General features: G+C 45.4%; 1 protein-coding gene across 1 annotated transcript in view; it reads right to left on the reverse strand.

Annotated features, from left to right (window-relative positions):
- Positions 1-5,301: 5,301 nt before the first annotated feature.
- Positions 5,302-26,194, reverse strand: part of BICRAL (BICRA like chromatin remodeling complex associated protein) — a 35,861-nt gene continuing 14,968 nt past the window's right edge. The window contains exons 5-11 of the mRNA XM_044917441.1: positions 17,723-17,828; positions 16,774-16,874; positions 14,709-14,770; positions 13,612-13,757; positions 11,986-12,080; positions 10,297-10,399; positions 5,302-6,109 (exon numbers count right to left, since the gene is read on the reverse strand). Coding sequence (XP_044773376.1) covers positions 5,322-6,109; positions 10,297-10,399; positions 11,986-12,080; positions 13,612-13,757; positions 14,709-14,770; positions 16,774-16,874; positions 17,723-17,828 — 1,401 coding nt within the window. The 3' untranslated portion in view covers positions 5,302-5,321. The remainder of the gene's footprint in view (positions 6,110-10,296; positions 10,400-11,985; positions 12,081-13,611; positions 13,758-14,708; positions 14,771-16,773; positions 16,875-17,722; positions 17,829-26,194) is intronic.

Below are 26,194 nucleotides of genomic sequence, written 5' to 3' on the forward strand. Positions count from 1 at the left end.
AGGAGAGAACCTGTGAAGGGCAGCCACTTTTGAGGGGCCAGGCTGGACCCAGGAAACCTAGAGTAGGAAGCAGACAGTGTGCAGGAGGTATGACCAAAGGCAAAACAGAAAAACCCAAACCGCCCCTGAATTATTTCAGGGATAATGGCACTTAGCTTCTTCCACCTTTCCCACTTCTTCAGTAACACCTCATTTTACACCGTAAGGAGTTAGAGGGCCAGGACAAATCTTCCTAGTTTATAGGCAAAGAAGTTGAGGCTCAGAGGAACTTATGCTGAGATCTCTATGTGTTAAGACAAGGTCCTAGAACCCATTTCTAGGTTCTGCTGCCAAAGGCACTTTCTGCCCACCCTGTTGTACTGCCTCCCCGGACCTTCACAGAAGTGATTTTTTTTTTTCCCCTGAGGATCTTCTTGCCTTTGCAAGTGTGTTCAAAGGCCAGGCTCCAGCACATACCCATGGGAAATGTAGATTAGGGCTTCAAGGCCTTTTATGGGCAGCAACACAGACACAGGCTATCCATATTACAGAATCCACTTTAGACTACAAAGGTGCTCCTCCCATTTGTGTGAACCAGATTTCTCCACATATTTAACCCTATGATTACAAAATGCCTTTACCCTTATTCCTGCACAAAGCACCATACCTTTTTCTCAGATGTAACTCAGGGTGTACCAAGAAGCAGGACATTGGAATATACACTGCAACTCTACTGAGGTGGTAGGCTGGAAAGACTTTTAGCCCTAGTTTCTTCTCTCCTGAACTCCAGTCAATTCCCAAATGTAATGCAATTATTTGTGTGCTTGTTTCCTCTCTAGGTTGCAAGCTCCTTGAGAGTAGGTCAGACCTGAATTATCCACGTATCCCCAGTGCCCAGCCCAGTGCCTGTTAACTGCTCAAGCAACGTACGGTGGCTGATGCTCTCCACCTGCAAGTGGATACCCAGGAGCCCTCCCTGTGTCTCAGAGAACATACACAAGGCTAAAGCAGAGTCAGAGCGTGAAACCGGCTAGCCCCTGGGGGGACAGCACGGCCAGAGTCTTGCCTGAGCAATGCTGTTTCAGTGCCCCCAGACTGTGGTTTCTTTCTTTTCTCTTTGCCCCCAAATAATCCACTGGCCCCCTTCCTGGAACACAGCCCCCATACACAGGACTGAAGGCTTTAACCATCCTTAGAGAAGATGCCTGGTCTTCCCTCTGGGCATTCCCCTGGGGAACAGAGACAGATCCTAATCAAGCAGCCAGATCATCCTGCCTTCTTCATTCATGGGGCACTCCCATTGCAAATGGCCTGAAGGGGGAGGGGAAGGAATGTCATGTTGGGCACATATTTGTCCTTAGCAAGAGAATCTTGATATCAGGGCAACACTGCAGAAGACATTAAGGGATGCATTGAGTGATGCAACTATTCTAGCAGTAATGATTCTGACTGCTGTTAGTTCTAGGAGAACAACTTCTTGTATATATATTGATTACCGCAGAATCTTGATTTCCTAACTACTACTGCTTTACGGGTGTGTGTGTGTGCGCGCGCACGCGTGCGCATGTGAAGGCGGCACAATTAAACCATAAGGAATGTAAGTGTAAATCCTAGGCCCCAAAGAAAAATTTAAGGAGCCTTCTACCTTCACCCCCAGAAATACATTTCACCCTATGGTGGTTTCCCTAACAATTTGGGCAGAGTCCCACTTGTGAGGGCAAGAACTCAGAAGGGCCTCAGGGGGCTGACTTTACAGCTAAGGTTACAGAGGTATTTCTCAGTGGATCAAATGTGTGAATCCAGAGAGAAACATGTTAATTCTGGCATAAGTCTTATGTAAAATAGTTTTCCGGCCCTATCCCTTAGCCTTCTTGTCCTTCACTGAAACAAAAGAAATATGATTGAAGAAAACCTCCTGCAGATTGAGGCTCATTTATGTAACTTCTCAAATGACCCCATTTTTCCTTCCTCAGTTAAGGACCCACGTGACAAGAGTAGGGATGGAGGCCAGAGATGTACATGACTAAACTTTCTCACCGACCAACCCTGTTGAGTTGGAAACCGTTTGGAAAGGCCGATCAATTACAATCCTATCCCCTGACTAGTTTAGGTTCCTGTTTGGGAATGGTAAATCTATTTCAGTTGAACTCCCATTGAACACTTACTTACCCTTTTCTTCTGGAGAAAGAGCCATTCCTATTTGCAAAATCAAGACAATCACAGTTGCACATTTTCCCAAATCTTTGGCTGTATTGCAATGGTTGTTTCATTTCGTAATCTCCAACTAAACATTTCCTAACCATGGATTAACAATATAGTTACTGACTGGTTTCTTTTAACAGTATTTATCCAACATAACAAAATAAACTGCAATTTGTTATACTTTTTTTTTACAAAACATTTTATAAATATTTTTACAAAATGTATACAAAGCAATTTCAAGTGAGACATACTATACAAATGAAGGTATTTAAGCAAATAAAGCCCACACCACGCTGACAGTGAGTGACGCGTCCTCTATAAGTCAAGTCAGTCTGTAAGGCCTCCCTAATCTAACAAAATCTACTAAATTCTTCAGAGCTAAAATAGTTCTTTTTCGTAATTGCCAGTTTAAAATTTGCTTTATCTTTAGGCAGTATTTAAGGACACAGAAAATCAAATGCTTAATAACAAATGCACACTTTTCCACAACAACAACAGGAAAAAAAGAAAGAAAGAAAGAAAATGATTTTTGTTACTGAGTACAAGTAGTTCTAAAACTTAACCTTGACTAATGAACCTGAACAACTGAAAGCTGGCCGTCCAAGGTGGAGCTCTCTTACCCTTCGCCAGAGGGGGCTCGACATGCGAGTTAGGACCCATGTGCGCATAATCTAATCACAGGAGTAAAATACATTTTTGTAATCTTCATTTGTCATTATCTAGAATCTTTCCTCCATAGAAAGTAAACTTACATACAAGGACACAAAAATTTACAAGTTTCATTTTGGTGAATTAGGCTCTCCGTTTGCTAGACAAGTGTTAGGGCTTGAAAGACCCTTTGAGATGGTATTTAGAAAGGCGGGGGCCGGGGTAGCAGGGCAGGATAGGGAAGAAAGGGAGGTGACAAATGTACATGAAGTTTATCTTTTAAGAATTCCACTGATTGGCATAATTAATTAGTAGCCTACGTGAAGGTTTCCAGGTAGAGAGTTCCACAATGAGAAGAATTTGATTAAGAGGGACCATCTTTAAGTCTTGCTAGGAATGAGGGGAGCATGAGTCCTAAGAGAAGAGCCTATGAAATCATGGGGTTCAGGGCAGGGTGTTATCCCAGGGCTGCCCAAACAGAAAGTTCCAACTGGCAATACCAACTTATCCTTCTAATATGTTACAATACAGGAAAAAGGGGAAATCTGCAACTTGGACATTGGCACAAATAAGGAAAAAATGGGAACCCTGAAATGGCCCAGATTTTCCAAGTTCTATTGGCCGGGGTGGGGGTGAGGGTGGGGAGAAGGTACTTTGCTTTTAAGAAGACTGGCTGTCTGAGGGGGTTCCTTCAAGGACAGTGTAGGGACAGAGAGGGACAGGGAGAGTCTGGGTCTTCTGTTGTGTTTTCCAATAATCAGAAGCCTTCCTTTCCATCACAGGCCAATCTGGAGAAGAAGCGCCCAACATGATGACAATGGGGGTCATCCCCGTTCTGGAAACAGCCAGAAACAGATGCTGGCACCGTGTGAGAGCAGTGGGTGCACCTCTAAAGCCCAGAGAGGTCAACCGAAGAAATGAGAGAGTGCGTGCAGGAAGTGGAAGACTGGGTGTGTCCACACTGTCACCAGAGTGACCTCTGGATCTGAACAGCTCAGGTACACGCACACACACACGGGGGAGGGCACGTATGAAATACCGTTACATCGCCTTCCCAATGATGGGAGAGACCGGCTGGTTACAATGACACTGAGGATGAAGGGAACAGCAGAGGTGGGATGACCTGGGGCACAAAGAAGGAAAACGGGGAAAGCTCCCTGAAAAGAAATATAAATAAATAAAGCAGTAAGTCATGTTCACTAATATGAACACGGGCCACACACAGACCATGACAGGGCATGTCCTTTGGCTCTCAAGTGGGACTCCCGTGTCTTAGATCTTTTCTTTCAGTGGGGGGGCTGGCTGGTTACTTTGGTTTGTCTGTGTTTTGGTAATGATTGCTGCCAGGGGGTGTGTGTGGGGGGGTGACTACTGTTCTCAGACGAGAAGCATAAACAAGGCCAAAGTCCCCTTAAAGTTTAAACTGAAAAATTACAACACAGTTTTCGAACGAAAGTGCTTTAGACGCTTGGCTATTTGTGGGAGAGGGGCCAGGGAGGTTAAATGAAAAGAAACCCAGCAACAAACAAAAACATACAGCATATGTTGACTATATCCAATTAGAAAATGCGAAAACGCTTGTTTTTTTTTTTCTCAATAGTTCACATATATATGCTTTTACATATATACATATTATATTCCTCAAGGCTCTATCCCGGCCTCCCCTGTACACTGTGCCACTTAACTGGTTTCCGTTTTCCTTTATTTAGCCTGATGAAATGATCTCAAGTCATGCTGTTGCAACTAAGAACAGAGCATTCCCTAGATGAAACTCAACGCGCAGCGGCTGAAAAGCGTGAGGCTTTGCCCCGGGAACGTCAGAAAAGCACTTGAACGATGAGCAGGAAACCCTGCAAATGCCCTGCTTGTGCGCTACTGGCAGCCTGGGGGGGGGGGGGGGGCTTCCTTGCGGCGTCCCTGGCAGAGCAGCTCAGAGAGGGCCTGAGGGGGCAAGACCCGGCGGTCTGCCCTCCCAACGACAAGGACAACAGACCCCAAACGGCAAAATTTGGAGATGCGGTGGGCTATTCTTTAAAAAGTAGCTTCTATCAGTCCTGTTTGATTTTCTTTAATAAGTCTGTTCTTTTCAAATGACTTATGATTGTCAGAATTTTACCCAGGGCCAAGTGTACTGTGATCTCAGCAAGTTACGGTGTTTTGTTTTGAAAAATTAAAACAAGTAAACAAACACAGAAATGACTATTAAGCACTTTCGTAACACTTGAAATGTGTCGGGCCTATCAGACTGCTTTCTAACAAGGATTCGTTTCGCGAAGGGATCTCCCTGTAACCACGACGAGTATTGCTCTGAAACAAAGAATGGGATCGAGATCAGAAAGGACAACCTGTGATGACAGATCAAGCAGGCTGGAGACAGGAGACCACTTCCGCTTGCTTTTGCCAGGAAAGAATGTAACTTGTCCGGGGCGGGGTCTTGGGGCAGGGTCTCGGGGAGGGGGTCTCGGGGTCGGGGCGGGGAAGGGCTGAGGCTATTAACACTCTAGGATACTATTTACAGCTGCTTCTAAAATGGAGTCTGTTTCTACAATGCCTTCACTGTGGTCCGGGATGAACTTTTCCAGGCAGTTTTCCTGCGAAGCCATTGGAGAAAAGTTGGGGAAATCCAACTCGACAGAGCCGCTAACCGTGGGGTCACTCTGGGGCTGCCGCCCGGCCTTTTTCAGTTCCAAGATGTTCTTAAACGTTGTTTCTAAACTCTTGGTGAGCTGGAGATCTGGCTGGGGTTCGCCCGACCCTTTCATGATGTCTGTGTGTAAAACTTCATTCTTTGGAGAATTCCTCAGAGTTTTGTCCGGGAAGGAATTGTTACACGTCATCTCCAGATGAGAATCCCCTAGGATACTGGAGAGTTTGCTGTCAGTACCGTGGTCCAGTCGGGATGAGGTTTTCCGGGGCCCTTCGGGGCCGGGAGGGCACTCGCTGGCCTTCACCGACTCCCGCCGGCTGCTTTTCTCTTCGGACGCACTGCGGTACTGAGCTAAGCCCGCTTTGTCGAACTTCACCGCTCTCCCGAGGCATTCAGTTTTTTTAGAAATGTTTCCTTCTGCGGAGACCACGATGTGATTAGGCACTAGATGAAACTGGTCATGATTCGTGGATTCCGCCATGCCTGGTCTGGCTCGGTCTCGGCTCTGGGCCTTGGCCGTCAGGTGGAAAGAGCTGGTTGCTTTACTGCTGTGCTGGTCACTCCGGCCAAACTGCGTCTCGTGAGCAGCTTTATCAAGTTTGAAGGAACAACAGAAATCAGCCTGAAAACCCTCTGGAAATGGGAACAAAAAGAACACTGCGTGAACGCGGGGGGCGGGGGGGGGAGCTCTACAACAGACCCCTCAGTTGGTCAGGTGCAAGCCCAGCCCAGTGAGCCAGTCTTTCATGTCCAGGAACGTGCGGGGGAGGGGGGGTGCACAAAGTGTGAGGGGGCTTCCTATGACGGTAGCCAGGGCTTCCAGACGCGAAGCTTAACGTCTTTGACAAGGTAGCTGCTTGGTGACACATGGGAAAACCAGATGGGCCAAAAGCTCTGCTTGGTCTTGTTCTCTTAGTGTTCTTTTTTTTTTTTTTTTAAAGTTTATTTACTTATTTATTTAAGTATTGGCTACACTTGGGGCTTGAACCCACAACCCTGGGGCTTGAACCCACAACCCTGAGATCAAGAGTCGCATGCTCTACCGACTGAGCCAGCCAGGCACCCCTCTTAGTGTTATCTTTAGCTAGTTTTTTATTAATGGCTGCTTTGAAACAGTCTGAAAACAGAAATTTGATGCTGGTATCAGCCTGGTTTCTCCCTTGGAGCAGAGGGCCCGGGAATGAGGCTTTAGGGCGGGGGTGGGAGTAGACACAACTGCTTGTCTTTGGGTGATGGCACTTCGGTCCTGGTAGACACGTGTGAGGGGACCAGGCGTTATAAAGCTGCACTTCGCCAGGAGCACTAAACAAATGGTCAAATGATATCTCTTGGAAGGACAATGGCGTGTGGAGTAACCGGGTCTGTGAGTGAGCCCTGCACTGTGCCAGGCTTGAGGAGCTCAGGATGGCAAGAGAAATGTTAGGGGGATTTGAGAGGTGGAGGGCACAGAGGCAGCCTGCTGTTACAGAAGGGCAGAAAAGGTGAAACAGGGCTTTGATGACATCTGTAAAACCAAAATGTCAATTCCTTCACCAAATCACAAAATGTGAGATGTAGGGGACACAGCCTTGACATCTAAAAAGAAGACTCCATCCCACAAACACCAGCTCTGTGGGCACAATACACAGGGGGATGAAGCACATCCATGTCCTCGGGACACTCATGTCTGGGGAGCTGTGACAATGTATGAGGCTTTATCCATACGCCCAATTCATCATAAGGCAATAGGAGATTGCAGGTTCTAGGAAAAAGGGACAGAAATATATCCTACATCATTCTCTTCCTTTTTGGAAAGAGTTGTGGATTCTCCTAGCTACATAGCATTTCTTTCAGACTCTCCCTTTAGACCAAGTGTAAGGACCATTTATTCTTTTTAGGGATTTCATGAGCCACACCAAACATAAGGCAGAATCTTGATGTTTATCAAGAATCAGAAAAGGAGTTAGGGGAATGGAAATAAAGCCACTGGAAAATAATAGTCTAACAGTAGGGGGATGGTTTATTTTTTTTTTAATTAAAAAAATTTTTTTAAAGATTTTATTTATCCATTTGACAGAGAGAGACAGCGAGAGAGGGAACACAAGCAGGAGGAGTGGGAGAGGGAGAAGCAGGCTTCCTGCTGAGCAGGGAGCCCAATGCGGGGCTCCATCCCAGGACCCTGGGACCATGACCTGAGCCGAAGGCAGATGCTCAATGACTGAGCCAGCCAGGAGCCCCTTTTATTTATTTATTTATTTTATTAAAGATTTATTTATTTATTTGTCAGAGAGAGGGAGAGGGAGAGAAAGCATGAGCAGGCAGAGGGAGAAGCAGGCTCCCCGCTGAGCAAGGAGCCCGACGCAGGACTCGATCCCAGAACCCTGGGATCATGACCTGAGCTGAAGGCAGACACTTAACCGAATGAGCCACCCAGGCATCCCTAGGGGAATAGTTTAGCTAAATTCTCAAATTAATGTATTAAAAATTGATTATTAGTTTGAAGACTAGAAAATGATAACTTCAGATGTTTTAAATGGAAGAAAATTAGAACAAAATCATATCTAGCATATGATTATAAGTATACATAAATGATGTATGCAAATGGGAACCAGAACTGGAAGAAAACTGGGAGAAATAAAAACTTTTTGTTTATAGGATGGTGCAAGTATGGGTAAAATTTATACTCCACGAATTGTTATAATGTTATTTGATTTAAAAAAATTTTAGAGGCCAGAAAAAAGGAGGATTTTTTTTAAAAGTTTTTTTTAGTTATTTATTTGTTAGAGAGAGAGAGCACAAGCAGGGGGAACGGCAGGCAGAGGGAGAAGCAGGCTCCCCGCTGAGCAAGGAGCCCAATGCAGGGCTCGATCCCAGGACCCCGGGATCATGACCCGAGCTGAAGGCGGACGCTCAATGGACTGAGCCACTCAGGCATCCCAAGGAGGATTTTTTTTTTAAAGATATTTATTTATTTATTTATTTGAGAGACAGAGAGAGAGAGAGAGAGCACATGAGAGGGGGGAGGGTCAGAGGGAGAAGCAGGCTCCCCACTGAGCAGGGAGCCCCATGCAGGGCTTGATCCCAGGACCCCAGGATCATGACCTGAGCCAAAAGCAGATGCTTAGCTGACTGAGCCACCCAGACGTCTCTATTTTTATTTTTTAAAATATTTTATTTATTTATTTGAGAGACAGCATAAGTGGCGGGAGGGACACTGGGAGAAGGAGAGGGAGAAGCAGACTCCCTGCTGAGTGGGGAGCCCTACACGGGGTTCAATCTGAGCCATCCAGGCGCCCCAGGAGGATTCAGTTTTATTTTTATTTTTTAATTTTAATTTATTTTTAATTTATTTTAAAAATATTTTATTTATTTGAGCGAGAAAGAGAGAGAGGGAGAGCACACAGAGGAAGAGTGAGAGAGAGAGAAGCAGACTCCCCACTGAGCAGGAAGCCTGATTCAGGACTCCATCCCAGGACCACCCCAGGACCACGAGATCACGACCCAAGCCGAAGGCAGATGCTCAACCAACTGAGCCACCCAGGTACCCTGAGGATTCATTTTTAAAAGGCAGAATGTGTTGGGGCACCCTGAGCATGGAGCCTGCTTAGGATTCTTTCTCCTCTGCTCACCGCCCCTCCCCAGGCACATGCGCGCACGCTCTCTCTCTCTCTCTCTCTCAAAAAAAAACAACAGCACGAAAACAAACAAAAACCCAGCCATTGCAAGAAGGACACTTAGACCCTCCTCTGTCCCCCCTGAGAGCAGGAAATAAATCTCCCACATGAAAAGTGCCCTCCCTGTACCAGGAGATAGAGAGACATCCTTATCACCAGAAATAGGGAATTCAGGGCCCAGAAGGCGTAGAAACAGTACTTGTTACTTTTCACTAATTTACTACTCCAGCCCAAATTCTGTTTAGAATTCCTTACTAACTGAAGCTCCCAGAGTTAAGTCTTCTTTATCCTCTCAATTCCTCATAGATTTATTGTCTCTTTGTCTAAAAAGTATAAAAACTGCCTGCCTTGGTCATTCTTTGGTTTCAGTTTCATTACTGGGCCTCTGTACACATGTAATAAAACATTTTTCTCTCCTGTTAATATGTCTCGTGTAAATTTAATTTGTCCAGCTAGAAAAACCTTGGCCGGAGGAAAATTTCTTCCTGCCCTTCAGTGCAGTCGGTGGGAAACTGCGGGGTGAAAGAAAGGTACTTAATGGAGCATCTTAATTTACGAGCTTGCGGGCAGGGCCCCTAACGATGCCTTGCACATGGTAAGATAACTCGATAATTTGCTGAGGCTTAAATGCTTCTGGGAAGGCTTCTGACTTAATTTAGTTCTCTAGGGGCGCCTGGGTGGCTCAGTCATTGGGCGCCTGGGTGGCTCAGTCGTTAAGCGGCTGCCTTCGGCTCAGGTCATGATCCCAGGGTCCTGGGATCGAGCCCCACATCGGGCTCCTGCTCAGCCGGAAGCCTGCTTCTCCTGCTTCCACTCCCTCTGCTTGTGTTCCCTCTCTCGCTGTCTCTCTCTCTCTATCAAATAAATAAATAAAATCTTAAAAAAAAATAATTTAGTTCTCAAGAAATAGAGAAAGAATGAGAAGTTTACGTTTATAATGGGGAAACACAATCACATAACGAATGTGGAATTCCAGCTTGGATTTTCTAGACTATGGACCCTCTCATAGTATTCACGCACTGCTCCTACTCTGGGTTTTTTCTCCCCAGAATGCATTCTGTACCTTCAGGTTTCATACCCAGCGGTGGTTCAGAGAGACTCCCCACAGGCCCACGGCCCGGAACCCTGGCAGCACCTCTCCTCTACTCTTCCTCTGACATTTCTTACCAGGATCTACAAGTGCCAGACGCTTGTCTCGGGACAGAGAAGCTCTTTCCTCCTGGTTGAACATCCTGTCGATCATCACCATTTCAGCAGAGGGGTTGATCCGCTGAAAACGAGAGTCTGGTCATTTCAGATGCCTTTTAACAAAGTGCAAACATCCCACTGCATCTTTGAAACAAACGAACCAACCGGACCTGAAAATTTGGTGTCTAGGTTCTAGTATCGTCCCATTTAGTCCCATTTATCCTTGTCACGTAAGGATGCATTTTTTAAAACTGTATTTTTGGAGAAAAGGTGATTTACACTGATTTCTAGAGAGGATGTGAAAACTAAGCCTGCCTTCTTTGCTTCCCCTGCCTGTCTCTGCAGGCACCTGTCTAGCAGCTGAATCGACTCTTGCAGAGTGATTTTATGCACACCCATGCACTGACGTTCTTCTTGGTTTATTTCTGCACGCAAATGGTAGCAACTGTACACACTGTTCTGTCTTATTTCCCCCTTCTGCTTAACAGTATGTTAGAAATCTTTTCATTAGGATGACATGTTTCTTCATATTCTACTATACTTTCAATGTGTTTTTTAGTAAGGCTTTCCTTAAAATTATTTTTTGCTCTACAGAATCGAAGCTTAAATTATATTTGTGAGTCTTATTTAACATGAAAATTCATAGCAGATATAAGATAACTTGAGGAAATAAGTGGTCCTTTCCTCAAAAATGGTAAGAGTTAAGTCTTTTTGATATCTCAGCATTTTTTTTCTGAAATGGCTGGCAATGTAAGAACAACTATTCCAAATTTTGGAGGCATAATTTTAAGTAAATATAAATAAGTAAATATATATGTATTTAACACACACACACATTTTATACTGTATTGTATATGTATATAATATAATTCAACTAAGCTCCCAAGGTACATTTCAAAGTTGAACTTAAATTGGAAACTGCTTGTAAGAGGCCAATTTATAGGTGAAAGCCTGTAAGATTTCAGAATTGCTTCTAAAATCTCAGAATAGGTTTGGTCTTTCTATCATTTCCTGAAGTATCTTCTGTCTCTAATTAACCAGTGTTTTAAAACTAAGTTTAGTTTCTGTTCGGAGTGATGAAACCGTTCTGGAATTAGACAGTGGTTGATGGTTGCACAACCTTATGAACATACTAAAAACCATCAAGTTGTACATTTTTAAATCATGCATGAACTTTATGGCATGTTAATGATCACTCAGTTTAAAACAAGATAAAGCTAATTTTAACATTTGTCATCACCTGGCCTTTTCAGACGTTACTCTGAACAATTTTCCCCACACTTCTGGGCTGGTGAGAGGCAGGTGACAGCATCAGAGTGTGCATGGGGGCTGGGGTCTCAGATAGTCCTGGTCTGTCCCCTAGCTTTGCTAATTGCTCTCCAAACTGATATAGGATGTTAGGCAAATTACTTAACCAAAGCCCTGGTTTCCTCACTTGGAACCAGGAGAACCAGAGCACGCATTAGGTGTGAGCGAACATGTCAAGTGCAGCGAATGCCAAGTGTCAGGAGTACCAGTCAGGTGGAAGGTTTTCTACAATCTTCACTATCTGTGCCTTTGAGATTATGTTGGGAGAATGTAATTCCCTGAAGTTTTTTTCTCTCTGAATTACTAGCTGTGACCTGTGGGGTTTTAAAAAACAAATATGCTTGGTAGCATGAATTTTACCATGGCATCTTCTAGAAGCAGGCATCTGTATTTGTTAAGCATAGCTTGGGTCCTTTTTAGGAGCTGAGTGGCAACTGTTTCAAATTCATTGTCGACTTTAAAAAAAGAGAGAGAGAGAGAGAGAAAATGGTAAGAGAGTGCAAATCACTCACTAGGTCTTTTTCTTTCTCAGGACTGAAATGCATTACTCTTCCATTACTCAAACATGTCTTGCCTGTGACAGTCTTCTCTTCTTAGGTTAGCTTTCCTTGTTTAAACGTGTTTCTGCACTTTCCCTCACTGTCCACTGTTAGGTGACTGGGCAACTCATCCCAATGCTAGCTTATTTTAACTTTAATTAGGAGGCTAAAACCAGAATACTTTTAACATCACCTATAAAAGAAAACCATATAGCACAGACATGCAATAAATATCAATGAACAGAGAAGGATCTGTTGGTCTAGATGGTCAAACCTCCACTCCCTTCCAATGGTATGAAAAACTGAAACAGTTGAACAAGGAAGTCCCACAGTCTGGGCTGGGCAGAGCGGTTTTATGTAAGGACACAAACTAGTTCATGACATCTTGCAGGTCACAGTGCTGCGGCTCCGTCCTTTGCCTGCCTGTCTCCAAAGGTTTTGCATTTTCTAGTCACTCCGAGTCTTCGCATCCCTGTGTCATGCTGGACCTGGACCCTACTCCCTGGACCGCCCAGGGAAGCTCCCAGGGGACTGGAGACCAAAGCCAGGTCAGCACGGCCGGGGGCAGCTGCGGGAGGGCTGAAAGCAGCAGAGGGGAACTGATGGAGTCCAGGCTTGGGAACGGGCTGGGGGGAAGGAGGGTAGAACTAAGCGGCACAGCTGGGAGGGGTGGCTGGGCCAGGCCTCAGAACGGGCAGAATTCCAAGTGGGCATAAAGGGGCCCTTATTATCCTTAGCATTTTTGCCAGTTTCTTGACATACAGCAATGCCCTAGACTCACTTTGGAGCTCGAAGAACGCTTTTGGGGGCTAAAGTATCTATCTCATTCATAAAACTGCTGGTAGCAAAAACAAAACAAAACAAATAAAACTGCTGGTAGCAGCTAAAGGGGTGCCTTCTGCCCAAACATGAGAAATCACTGTGTAGAGCACTGCCTTCAGGGCCATCCATCTGCAGCCAGCCGTCCAAACAGTGCTTTGGGTTCAGTGTCCCCGAATTGGTCAATAAAATACTCTGACATTTGGGTATCCCCTCACCGAATATTGAGACGAGTAAGTCTTCTAAAGAGGGACCAGGAAACTGAGTAAATTGGGAACGAGTTAGGTCTACGATGAAAAACGCGAACACGGGGCGCCTGGGTGGCTCAGTTGGTTAAGCGACTGCCTTCGGCTCAGGTCATGATCCTGGAGTCCCGGGATTGAGTCCCACATCGGGCTCCCTGCTCAGCAGGGTGTCTGCTTCTCCCTCTGACCCTCCTCCCTCTCCTGCTCTCTGTCTCTCATTCTCTCTCTCTCAAATAAATAAATAAAATCTTTAAAAAAAAAAAAAAAAGAAAAACGCGAACACGACTACTCTCTGCGAGCCCCGGGGCTCTCGCTCTCCTGTGGGGCATCCATAGGAGGGTGCGTGGTGTGACAGGGGTGCTCTGGGGCGGCAGCCTGTTTACCTTTCTTCAGGTCTTGCTCTGTGGGCATGGAGCCCTGGCACACGTGGTAGGAGAGGAGCCTCTGCACCGCCTCACTCAGTGATCGGAACTGACTTTTGTCAGGTGTCACAGCGTGGGCTTGGTCTCTCTGTAACTGCTGGAGAATGCTTTAAAAGAGAAATTGCCAGTGTCAGTGGAGATCCATGGAAGGAAACCTAATCATGATTGCTATTTGCGTGCAAAGAAAATAAGATCTACAGGAACGTTATTATTCGCAGGACAGTGGTTCTGTGTTTTCTTCAGTTTTATACTTTGTACACCATGGTGGGAGTAGAGTTTGGTCGAACTGTCTCCGCAGGGGACTCACACTATGACCCTGGCCTCAAAACCACGGTGTTCCCACCAACCCCTCACGTGGGGGTGCTCACACAGATCTTGGCAATGCCTGACCATTGGCCAACTAAGCTTATGCTAATATTTCTGTTCCAAACACAGGAGTTTATCAAACCACGCTTCTTCTCAGAGACCCTTTGGCCGGTCAAAGGGTATGTGGTATGCTAAAAAGACAGAGAACTATTCTCCTTGAGAACAAAAGAGCAAACAGTAGACTCAAACTATATTTGGTACACAGCTGATCCTTCAACAACATGAGGGGGTTGGGGGCACGGACTCCCCGCACAGTCAGATATCAGTATATAACTTGACTTTTCCAAAACTTTACCAAGAGTCTCCTGTTGACCGGAAGCCTTATTGATTACATAGTTGACTAATATATATTTTGTATAGTACATGTATTATATACTGTATGCTTACAAAAAAGGAAGCTAAGAAAAATGTCATTAAGAAACTCATAAGGAAGAGAAAATACATTTACAGTGCTGCGCTGTATTTATCAGAAAACATCTGCATATAAGCAGACCTGCAGAGTTCAAATCCATGTTGTTCAAGGGTCACTGTATTTATGGGTCCTAATGGAAGCAAACTGTAGGAAATTATTTTCAAAGCATATTTTAAAAAATATTACATATATTATTATAACCTGACTTCTGTTGTATAGTTATTGAAGGTTAGGAACCTAGAGAAATGTTCAAAATGAGTCATTTCCAGGGGTCACTCACAAAGCTCCTTTGGTTAGCTGTTTTGCAGCAGGTCGCTTTTGTCCTCCTGAGTGACTATCCACCTAAAGACAAAACACACCTCTTATTACTCCCTTCTGTAGAAAAAATATGCAGAATACAGTTACACATAAAGGTCACTATGTTGTGAATATTTTCCACTCCTTATCAAGAGCATAGTCTAAGAATGTAGAAGGTGTCCTGCTAAAAAATAAAACAGGCAAGGCCATAGACCCATGTAGCAAAGTCACACTGTGTTCAAGATCATGGAAAGCTGTGCTATCAGTTCCTTGGAAGGACTCAGCTTGTATTCAAAGCCTGAAACCCCAACTCTCTAAATGTATCATTAGATTTTTGGAGAAGTATATTTTGTGGGTACTAACTCCATGAACATATGAAAATTCAGTTGCTGTTACAGTCTAGGTGTGTCATCTAGTAGGGAATCTCTTTCTTTCTTCCTTTTCTCCTTTAAGTAATCTCTAAACGCACAACCCTGAGATCAAGAGTCGCGTGCTCAGGCGCCTGGGTGGCTCAGATCGTTAAGCGTCTGCCTTCGGCTCAGGTCACGATCCCAGGGTCCTGGGATCGAGTCCCGCATCGGGCTCCCTGCTCAGTGGGGAACCTGCTTCTCCCTCTGCCTCTCTCTCTCTCTGTCTCTTATGAATAAATAAAATCTTTAAAAAAAAAAAAATTCTAAAAAAAAAAAAAGAGTCGCATGCTCTACCGACTGAAACAGCCAGGCGCCCACAGTAGCACTTCTTATATCAATGTTAAGGACACAAACACGACTTAAGTCAGAACCTGAGAACTGAACCAGATCCGTCACTGGGTATTCTAGGCAGGCCCAGACTATAACAAGTTTCATTAAACTATTCATTGGTGTTTGATGAAGAAGAAACTAACAAGTTTCATTAAACTATTCATTGGTGTTTGATGAAGAAGAAACTAAGGACTCGGTAAGCTGAAAACAAGATTTTTTTCCTTCCTTTTCAGATCAGTGGTTGGGTTAAAAGACCACAGGGACTGGATATTTTGTAACATTCCTGGTTGCTACAGCAGAAAAATAAAAAAACTCTCAGTACAGGGGCACCTGGGTGGCTCAGTGGGTTGAGTGTCTGACTTAGGCTCAGGTCATGATCTCGGGGTCCTGGGATGGAGCCCCGAGTTGGGCTCCATGCTCAATGGGGAGGCAGGGAGTCTGCTTGTCCCTTTACCCGTCCCCCCTGCCCCATACACTCACTTTCTCTCTCAAATAGATAAAAATCTTTTTTTTTAAAGACTTTATGTATGTATGTATTATAAAGATTTGACAGAGACAGAGAGCACAATCAGGGGGAGGGTCAGAGGGAGAGGGAGAAGCACACTCCCCACCAAGCAGGGAGCCCGATGCAGGGCTTGATCCCAGGACCCTGGGATTATGACCTAAGCCAAAGGCAGACGCTTAACCGACTGAGCCACCCAGGCATCCCAATAGATAAAATCTTTAAAAAAAAGAAACCTCTCAGTATAACTAGGATGAACAGATCCAGGGGCACCTGGGTGGCTCAGTGAGTTAAGCAGCCAACTCTTGATTTCTGCTCAGGTCATGATCTCAGGGTCATGAGATCGAGCCCCACGTAGGGCTCGGGGCTCAGTGGGGAGTCTGCTTGAGATTCATTTCCTCTGCCACCCCTCCCCGCTCCTTGCCACTCACATGTGTGTGCTCTGTTGCTGTCTTTCTCAAATAAATAAATTAATTAAAAAAAAACAAGAGGAACAGATCCACTTTGGCTACGATAATGAGTGATAAGCAGTAAACTACATTTTTTTGAGTACCTTCTATGTATTGGCTGCTAGTATAGTATTAATTCATGAGGAAATGACAGTGTTGTAATGTGAGAAATAGAGTAGACACATTAATCCCACAAACATGAACATAACACGGCCTGGCTGCAGGGAAGGTCTTCAGTGAGCACACTTTTGTGGGCAGATGATGCCAGGCAGCAACTACCAAGCTGAAGATGACATGACTACATTTTCTCTCAATTATGCTCAACATTAAGAAGCAGCTATACAAACTGTCTTCTACCTGCACAGCTGGCTGGCCAGGAGATGATCCAACTACTTTTTCCTGCTGTGGCTGTGCAGTTCCTAAGGACACCGGCATAACTTTGCTTCCAGAATCCTGCCCTATTAGAATGAACACATAAGACAACAGAAACAGTCAATCAAGCCTCTTATATAACCCATAGAGTCCAATGTATATGGATTACTGACCATTCTGAAAGGGATTTCCTTATCATGGATGCTTGCTCTGAGGGAGGAGAGCAGGAGGTACATTCATCTACAAAAGCTCTAGGGGCAGAGGTCAGGATTAGTAAAGCCTATTTAGGTATAGTAAATAGAAACAAATACATAAATAAATGGTAGTAAAGAAAAGCTGCCAATGCTACAGTTTCAAATTATCTAAGGTCTAAGGAATAAGCCTCAAACCAGTAATCTGTCAGTATTACCGAACCCCCAAAAGGCTCATAAATTAAGGGATGGAGGCCCAAATGGGGGGGAGGGCTGATTAGGAGTGTTGGTTAGGAGTGTTCTGATTAGGAGTGTTCCTGCTTTTGTCTTTTCTAGTATTTATTGAGCAGTGCAGATATTCAAAGCTTTAGAAGAAATGGAAGACATAGCCCACAATATTTTTAGTCTTGGGGGGATTCCAAATATACATAAATAAAGGGACATGAGGATAGTTACAAAGTCACTTGTGCCATATGGTACTAGATTTTATTGTTTCTAAGCAGCGCACTTTTTCCATATCATTTAGTGTGTCATAATTTAATCAGAAGTGCTTTTTTTTTTTTTTCTTAGTAGTACATAAAAGGGAGGTACAGACGCCACACAGTCTGTTATTTGGTAGAAAAGATACAGGAGGCAAGGTCAGAGTGGGCATGAGGTGGAATGGGAAAGGTTGCAGCAGGATGAGGGATGGGTTTGGGGACACAGGGGACAGCGGAAGGGAGCTTACAACAAAGGCTCCTGACCTGGCAGTGCGGTGTTCAGGAGGCCAGGGATCTGCGTCTGCCTCAGGCCATCCGTGGTCTTGGAAGCAGCAATGGGGGAAGTCTGATTCAAACTTTTTTTCTGAGCCTGTGAAAAATATGGCCAAGATGAGAAGTTAATTTCATGACTAAAAGCTTTCAAAACACCAATCAAGCCTGTTAATGCCTACCTGGCATCACCTTCAGGTTAGACTACAAAGCGAAATAAGAATTTTACTTTACTCTCCTATCACACTGGGAGGATTGCAAAGAGCACCCTTTAAGGATCTATGGGTCGGGGCGCCTGGGTGGCTCAGTCGTTGAGCGTCTGCCTTCAGCTCGGGTCGATCCCAGGGTCCTGGGATCGAGCCCCGCATCGGGCTCCCTGCTCGGCGGGAAGCCTGCTTCTCCCTCTCCCACTCCCCCTGCTTGTGTTCCCTCTTTCGCTGTGTTTCTCTCTGTCAAATAAATAAAATCTTTAAAAAAAAAAAAGAATCTATGGGCATGTTGAATTTTCTGGACGCCATTCATAGGGATGCTGAGTTGATACCGGACTGCTTTCTTGCCCCTGGAACTGCTGTGTTGGTGGTGCTCAGATGCAAAGGCTGAGCCAGAAACTCAGTTTCTATCCCTAATAGTTTCTATCCCCAGTAATTTTCCATCACGCCTGCAAGGATTATAACTCCGACTATCAGATCCTATGTGGGGTCTGCACGGACTCTGAGCACCTGGTCAGGGCCCAAGTGCCAACCCCAAACCCACTGTCAGCACTCACTGCTTGCTGTGTATGTGTCAGCCCACCACCGGTATGTCTCTCATTCACATCATGTCAACATCACGTGTAATTGGGAAATGTAATTTCAACTGAATATTAGTCTGAGGAAAATACTATTAGAAAAATTAATCTGATGTTTTAATGGGTATGTGCTTCTTTTCTATAAATGAAGATGATGAATCGGATGATGTTTAAGGACTGGCAAGTTCCTTTTAGCTCTAAAAAAATCTGTTATCCATTTATCTTTATTTATTTATTTTTAAAGATTTTATTTATTTATTTGACAGAGAGAGAAGCAGACTCCCCACTGAGTAGGGAGCCCGATGTGGGACTCAATCCCAGGACCCTGGGATCATGACCTGAGCTGAGGCCGACTCTTAACCAACTGAGCTACCCGGGTGCCCCTATTATCCATTTAAAGTAAGATGGTAGGGGCGCCCAGGTGGCTCAGTCGGTTAAGCTCTGCCTTCCATTCAGTCATGATCCCAGAGTCCTGCGTTGGGTTTCCTGCTCAGCAGGGGTGGGGTGGGGGGGTTTGCTTCTCCCTCTCCCTCTGCCCCTCCCCCACTTGTGCACATGTGCACTTGCTCTAATAAATAAATTAAATCTTAAAAAAATAAAGTAAGATGATAAAGGGCTTTTAAATTACTTTCAATTTTTAACCTTCCATGTCATTATCACTTCATAGTGCAGTAAGTTTTCAGAGTTTTTTATCTGGTTTTATTTTTTTAAAGATTTATTTATTTACTTGTCAGAGAGAGAGCACGAACAAGCAGGGGCAGCGGCAGGCAGAGGGAGAGGGAGAAGCAGGCTCCCCGCTGAGCAGGGGGCCCGATGGGGGACTCGATCCCAGGACCCTGGGATCATGACCTGAGCTGAAGGCAGCTGCTTAACTGACTGAGCCACCCAGGCATCCCTCTCTAGTTTTATATTTTGTATACCATAAGTAGATTTAGAGTTTAGTCCAACCAACCCCATGGGCGACTTAAACTATGACCTTGGCCTGATGAAAATGTTCCTACCAGGGGTGCCTGGGTGGCTCAGTTGCTAAGCATCTGCCTTTGGCTCAGGTCATGATCCCAGGGTCCTGGGATCGAGCCCTACATCGGGCTCCTAGCTTGGCGGGAAGCCTGCTTCTCCCTCTCCCACTCCCCCTGCTTGTGTTCCTTCTCTCGCTGTGTCTCTCTCTGTCAAATAAATAAATAAAATCTTTAAAATAAAATAAAATAAAATAAAATAAAACGTTCCCACCAACCATTCATATGAGACCTTGGCAATGCCTGACCATTGGCCAAGTAAGCTCATGTTAACATTTCTATTCTAAACAATTATTTGAAACAATTAATTATTTGGTTCCCTTTTCTAATATAAAAATGGAGAAGGATTTGACACTACCCAAGAAGCACTGGAGGAGGTCATTACAAAGTTGGAAATGGTCACCTCGCCCATCCTTCCATTAGCAGGGAAGGTCAGACCTGCACCATTCTAGGCAGACAGTAATACATTCTTAGTAACAAAACCAGAAGGGGAAAATTTTCCAATGTTCACAGCATTTCCACTAGAACATAACTCCACTCTCCTATTGCAGGAAGCTGCTCATGCAGAGGACACTGGGGTTGTAGGGAGGCCTGGGGCAAACAGTGAGCGCAGGCCTTCCTCACAAATATTTCCAGGGGATGAACACTAAGGGCCACTTTGAATAAAAAAACAAAACAGGTAAAAGTTGGAAAAATGTGGTTTAACAGGGCAAGGCTATACACTAGGTGGGACTCTGAACTAACCAAATCCACAGACGAATAGATGAAGCAGAGTGAAGATGTTCAAATGACCATAGTCCTTACAGCAGGCTGTTAGGACACGACAGTTTGGGGATTTTTTCCAATGTGCCTAGTTCACGTGAAACAGAAGAATATCATCCTTATTGCTTTACAGCACAGGACTTTTTTATTTTTATTTTTTGTTAAAGATTTATTTATTTATTTATTTATTTGACAGAGAGAGAGAGACAGCGAGAGAGGGAACACAAGCAAGGGGAGTGGGAGAGGGAGAAGCAGGCTTCCTGCTGAGCAGGGAGCCCGATGTGTGGCTCGATCCCAGGACCCTGGGATCATGACCTGAGCCGAAGGCAGACGCTCAATGACTGAGCCACCCAGGCATCCAACTTTTTTTTTTTTTTTAATAAAAATGGCATTACCCAGCCTGATCTTCTACCTTGTTAATCAGACATGACCTAAAATGATTTATAGCTACCAAACAGATGAATAAAACAAATTCCATGCATACATAAGTAGTAAAAGAAAAGCAAGGAAGAGATCATTACAAAGGCCAGGAGAAGGGCCGAGGTTGGGAAGGCCTATGGAGGGGGCTGGTTTCTGGGACTACTGGCAATATTTTATTTCTTAAGTGTTCACATGGATGGGAATTTGCTTTATAATTCTTTGTTAACTGGGGGCGCCTGGGTGGCTCAGTCGGTTAAGTGTCTGCCTTCGGCTCAGGTCATGATACCTGGGTCCTGGGATCGAGCCCAGTATTGTGCTCCCTGCTCAGCGGGAAGCCTGCTTCTCCCTCTCCCTCTTCCCCCCACTTGTGCTCTCTCTCTCTCTCTCTTGCTCACTCTTTCTCTCAAATAATTAAAAATCTTAAAAAAAAAATCTTTGTTAACTGTACGCTGACGTTTTACGTATTTTTTCTAAATGTGTTCGCTTTCACAACACGGGAGAGTAAAAGGGAAAAAACCCAGAACAATCTTATGCCAAAGCCTGAAAATTCACCATCAAATTGAGGGTATGAAGTACTGTTGTGTCTAAAAACAAGGATACTCTCTGAAGGGGCCACCTCTTGTCTGAGCACAGTTGGGAGTGTTTTTTTTTTTTTTTTAAAGATTATTTATTTATTTATTTATTCATAAGAGACAGACAGACAGAGAGAGAGAGGGAGAGTGGGAGAGGGAGAAGCAGGCTCCCCGCTGAGCAGGGAGCCCGATGAGGGACTCGATCCCAGGATCCTGGGATCATGACCTGAGCCGAAGGCAGACGCTTAACCATCTGAGCCACCCAGGCGCCCCGGGGAGTGTTTTATAGTCCCCTCGCCCACCTGTCTGAGGCTAAGCATTGGCACCAGTGTGTTTTCATCCTCTTACTGCTGCCTGTGCTTCTCACTGTACCCCTTCCCTTGGGGCAACTGCAGAGGTTTGGGTGGGGTGGCTAGGGCCAGGGTGGCGGTAGAAGAATCAGGATCCAAGGGGGGAAACTGCCCGGTCCCCACAGTGGAATCACCTCAATTCAGCTGCTCTGTATGTTTGGAAAGCTCCACTGCCTCGGGACTGCTTTGTCTCTAGAAGTTCACTGGTCGTGCCCAGCCTACTTATTTTCAGGGTAGGCCTCTTATCTGTCTGGTTCCCTGCTGTATTCCCAGCACTGGAACAGGCCTGGCACCACAGTGAGCGCACGGTAAATAGTTGTGAAATAAACTGAGTGCAGCGGAAGTCATGGGCGTCTGTCCCTCCCTCCCAGACCAGCAACCCCCGCGCCCCCAGGAGACAGCAACTTTCCCCCATTCCCCAAAACTTCAGTTTGCTCACAGTTGACAATCTTTTCCAGAAATAAAATTTATCATTCTATTGTTTTTCTTGAACTCGTAGAGAAGACTTACTCTTTAAATACATTTTCTAAAATATATAGGGGTGCCTGGGTGGCTCAGTCGTTAAACATCTGCCTTCGGCTCGGGTCATGGTCCCAGGGTCCTAGGATCGAGCCCCACGTCAGGCTCTCTGCTCAGGGGGAAGCCTGCTTCTCCCTCTCCCACTCCCCCTGTTTGTGTTCCCTCTCTCGCTGTGTCTCTCTCTGTCAAATAAATAAATAAAATCTTAAAAAAAAAAAAGAATCCAGGGGCGCCTGGGTGGCTCAGATGGTTAAGCGTCTGCCTTCGGCTCAGGTCATGATCCCAGGGTCCTAGGATCCAGCCCCACATTGGGCTCCTGGCTCAGCGGGGAGCCTGCTTCTCCCTCTCCCTCTGCCTCTCTCCCTGCTCATGCTCTCTCTCTCTCTCTCTCTCTGTATCTCTGTGTCTCAAATGAATAAATAAAATCTTTAAAAAAAAAAAGAATCCATTTGGTGTTATTTGAAAAGCAGTTGTCTTTAAAAAAATAAAAAATAAAATACATATATATATTTTATATCTTAAAAAAAAATATATATATATATAGGGGCGGCTGGGTGGCTCAGTCTCGTTAAGCATCTGCCTTCAGCTCAGGTCACGATCCCAGGGTCCTGGGATCGAGTCCCACATCGGGCTCCCTGCTCAGCGGGAAGTCTGCTTCTCCCTCTCCCTCTGCCCCTGCTTGTGTTCCTGGTTTTGCTCTCTCTCTCTCTGTCCAATAAATAAATAAAATCCTAAATATATATATATATATATATATTCTTCACAAATAGACTATTTAAGGATACTTTGTTGAGAACTTGCCTCTAAGAACTCTGCTAATATCAGTATACATCTTAATTCTTTAGATCCTATGGATTATCTTGATACCATGTACACATACAGAAAAACCCAACAAATCAAAATATTTAATGTGTCAATTTCCCCTTCTGTGGTACACTTTGAAAGAAACCAATTCCAACCTAGCAAGACGAGATTCATCCTACAACAGGCATTTACTGAATGAGGGAGACATTTGGGGTCTGCCCAGCCACACTCTCGTCTGGGAATTGCCCCATTGCCACAGAAATGGGCTGGAGCCGGCAAGGTTGGAGAACACACAAAGATGTGTGACCTGCCAGAGGCACCGAGAGCTAAACTTCAGGAAGAGAAGGAGCACTTTTTCTTCCATCTAAAAGTGCCAAGCCTGGGGTGTCTGGGGGGCTCAGTGGGTTAAGCATCTGACTCTTGATTTCTGCTCAGGCCATGATCTCAGGCTCCATCTCCATGAGATGGAGCAGCTCATTGGGCTCCACGCTAGGAGGGGAGTGTGCTTGAGATTCTCTTTCCCTCTCCCTCTACCCCTCACTACCCCCAATAAATAAATAAATCTTAAAAAAATAAATAAAAGCGCCAAGCCTGCCAGTGGAGCAGTTTATCTACCCAGAGGGTCACTTTTTCTTAATTTGAACAACGGCCTTGGATAGAGCAGCAGAGACCCTGTCCAGCTACTGCCTCACGTCCCCCGTGCTGCTGCTCCTCTGGCCACGCCTTCCTGAACCATCATCCAGACTCTCCTGGGAATTTAGAGTGGTGGTGGGGAGTGGATACCCAAGGGCAGTGGTTCTTGAATGCAGGTTTATAGACTAGTTGCATCAAGCTCACCTGGGAAGCTTTTGAAATACCAACTTTCGGGGCGCCTGGGTGGCTCAGTTGGTTAAGCGACTGCCTTCGGCTCAGGTCATGATCCTGGAGTCCCGGGATCGAGTCCCACGTCAGGCTCCCTGCTCAGCAGGGAGTCTGCTTCTCCCTCTGACCCTCTTCCCTCTCATGCTGTCTCTCATTCTCTCTCTCGCAAATAAATAAAATCTTAAAAAAAAAAAAAATTAAAAAAAAAGAAATACCAAGTTTCTGGGTTCCATCCACAAGGTTCAAAAATCCAATGTGGGACTTAGGAATTTACAAATCTAAAAAGCTCTCCAGTTGCTTCTGATGCATTGCTAAGTTGTGGAAACCACTGCATTTGCCAGTTTCTGTTAAATGCTTGGATACTAATGTAGAACTGGACTGGGGTGGCCATTTTGGTGGAGGAGAAGAGTGAGAGAGAACAATGAAGACAGACAAAAGGCCATGCTATCTTGAATAGGTCAAGAGAATAGCAGAGAGCCTGATTTCTGACCTTATAAGGAGATACACTATACCTCCTGGACATTCTCCGTTTTGCTAAACACATTAGGGTGAGTTTCCGAGAGTTGAACCCAAAGTACCGTGACTGAGGCTTTTGGGTGTCAGTGGTGTACACAGCACTGTGGTAACCACAGCAAGGCAGCTGAAGGATACCAGCACGGCGTCCGCCCTCTGAAAGCTGACCATCCAGCAAACACACAGGTCCCCCCAAACGCAACTGATCAGTGCACTGTAATTCTGGCCTCCAACCTCAACTGGGCCCTCATGCCTGTCCAGCAATCCTTTCTTTCCTAGCCAGCTCCTTTGCCCATTTTCCACTGAATGCTATTTCATTATCTTCAAACCTGTAAGCCGGGTGAGAGCTCGTTCAACTCTCTCCCACCACAGCTACAACCTTACCCACATCCCCATTCTACCTTTCCTTGCTTCTCCGGCTCCAATGGCGGACGCAGCCCTCCTCTTTTCTACAAAGAATCCCACCAATGCTGTGGAATTCATGTCTGTCTCCTTGCCATCAGCTTTGAAAAAAGCTCAAGCCTTTCCCATATCTTAAAAAACAAATTCCCTTGACCCTACCCTTCCTGTGCCTATCAGTTACCTTCGTTTTTCTGAATGTTGTCTGTACTCATTACCACACCTCCCACTCTCTCCTTGGTCTACTTCAGTCTGGCTTCTGCACCTAACACTCCAGGGAAACAAGTCTTACCAAGGTCGACGGCTGCCTCCTTGTTGCTAAATCTGTCAGAAACATCCTGATCCTGACCTCCACTGGCTTCTCAGTGGCACTTCGCTCTGTGGACCTCTGCCCTCCTGCCTGTAACATTCTCTTTCCTTAGCTTCCAAAATGCTGAAGCCTATCGGTTCCTCTTCTCTGGAACCTTCTGAGTCTCACTTGTGGACTCTTCTTTCTGTGTCCATCCCCTAAATATCGAGGTGCTTTGGGGTTCTCTTCTGGCCCCTTTTTTTTCTTTACTCATGCACTCTCCCTGATCCATTTCACCCATCTGTACCACTTCAGTAACAATTTATATGCTGGTCAGTCCCACTGAGTCCACATTTTGGTCTTATGCTTCGGTGTCTATAGCTGTTTGCCATATAGTTTGATTGTCCTCTGGGTTGTGAGACTTGACGAACATATCCTAAACTCCTAACTTCCCTTCAAACCACAATTTCTTTTCTTGTTCTCTAGCTCAGTGAAGCTGGTGTGACGGTCAAGAGTCCATGTATCATCCTTATTTCTCCACGACAGCCAATCAATCTCAAATCCATTCCATTCTCACCATCTCTCGTGCCACCAGACTGGTGTAGGGCTTCAGCATTTCATGCTTTGATTATGACACTGGCTCCTTAACATGACAAATGATTTGGTCCTTGCTCGCCTTTCCCACCTAAATCTTCTGCACCTCACCTGAACCGGTCTTCCTGTCCCCTCAGTATCACAGTCTCTTCTCTCACCAGCCTTTGCACGGCTGGTTCCTACTGCTGGAGAATTCTTCACTCAGGCCCTTGCTACCTGGGTAAGGTCTCAGTCAGAAACCACTATCTCAAGGAAACCTTCCCCAACCATCCCATCTGGGTTAGAGGCTTCTTTTCTGAGCCTGGCACTCTGGATTACTTCTACCGGAGCACTGAAAACACTGCACTGCGGTTGTCAGTTTATCTGTCTGCCTCCTGCCCTGCAACAGAATGTTGTCTCACTGGGACTTGGCCCAGGGCTGGCCGTGGCAGGTACTGAAGTACTGCGGAAGGCAGGCAGGAAGGCAGGCAGGAAGGCAGGAAGGCAGGAAGGAAGGAAGGCAGGCAGGCAGGAAGGCAGGCAGGCAGGAAGGAAGGAAGGAAGGAAGGCAGGAAGGCAGGAAGGAAGGAAGGCAGGCAGG

Source organism: Neomonachus schauinslandi, chromosome 8 (assembly GCF_002201575.2).
Source record: "Neomonachus schauinslandi chromosome 8, ASM220157v2, whole genome shotgun sequence".
Classification (NCBI taxonomy): domain Eukaryota; kingdom Metazoa; phylum Chordata; class Mammalia; order Carnivora; family Phocidae; genus Neomonachus; species Neomonachus schauinslandi.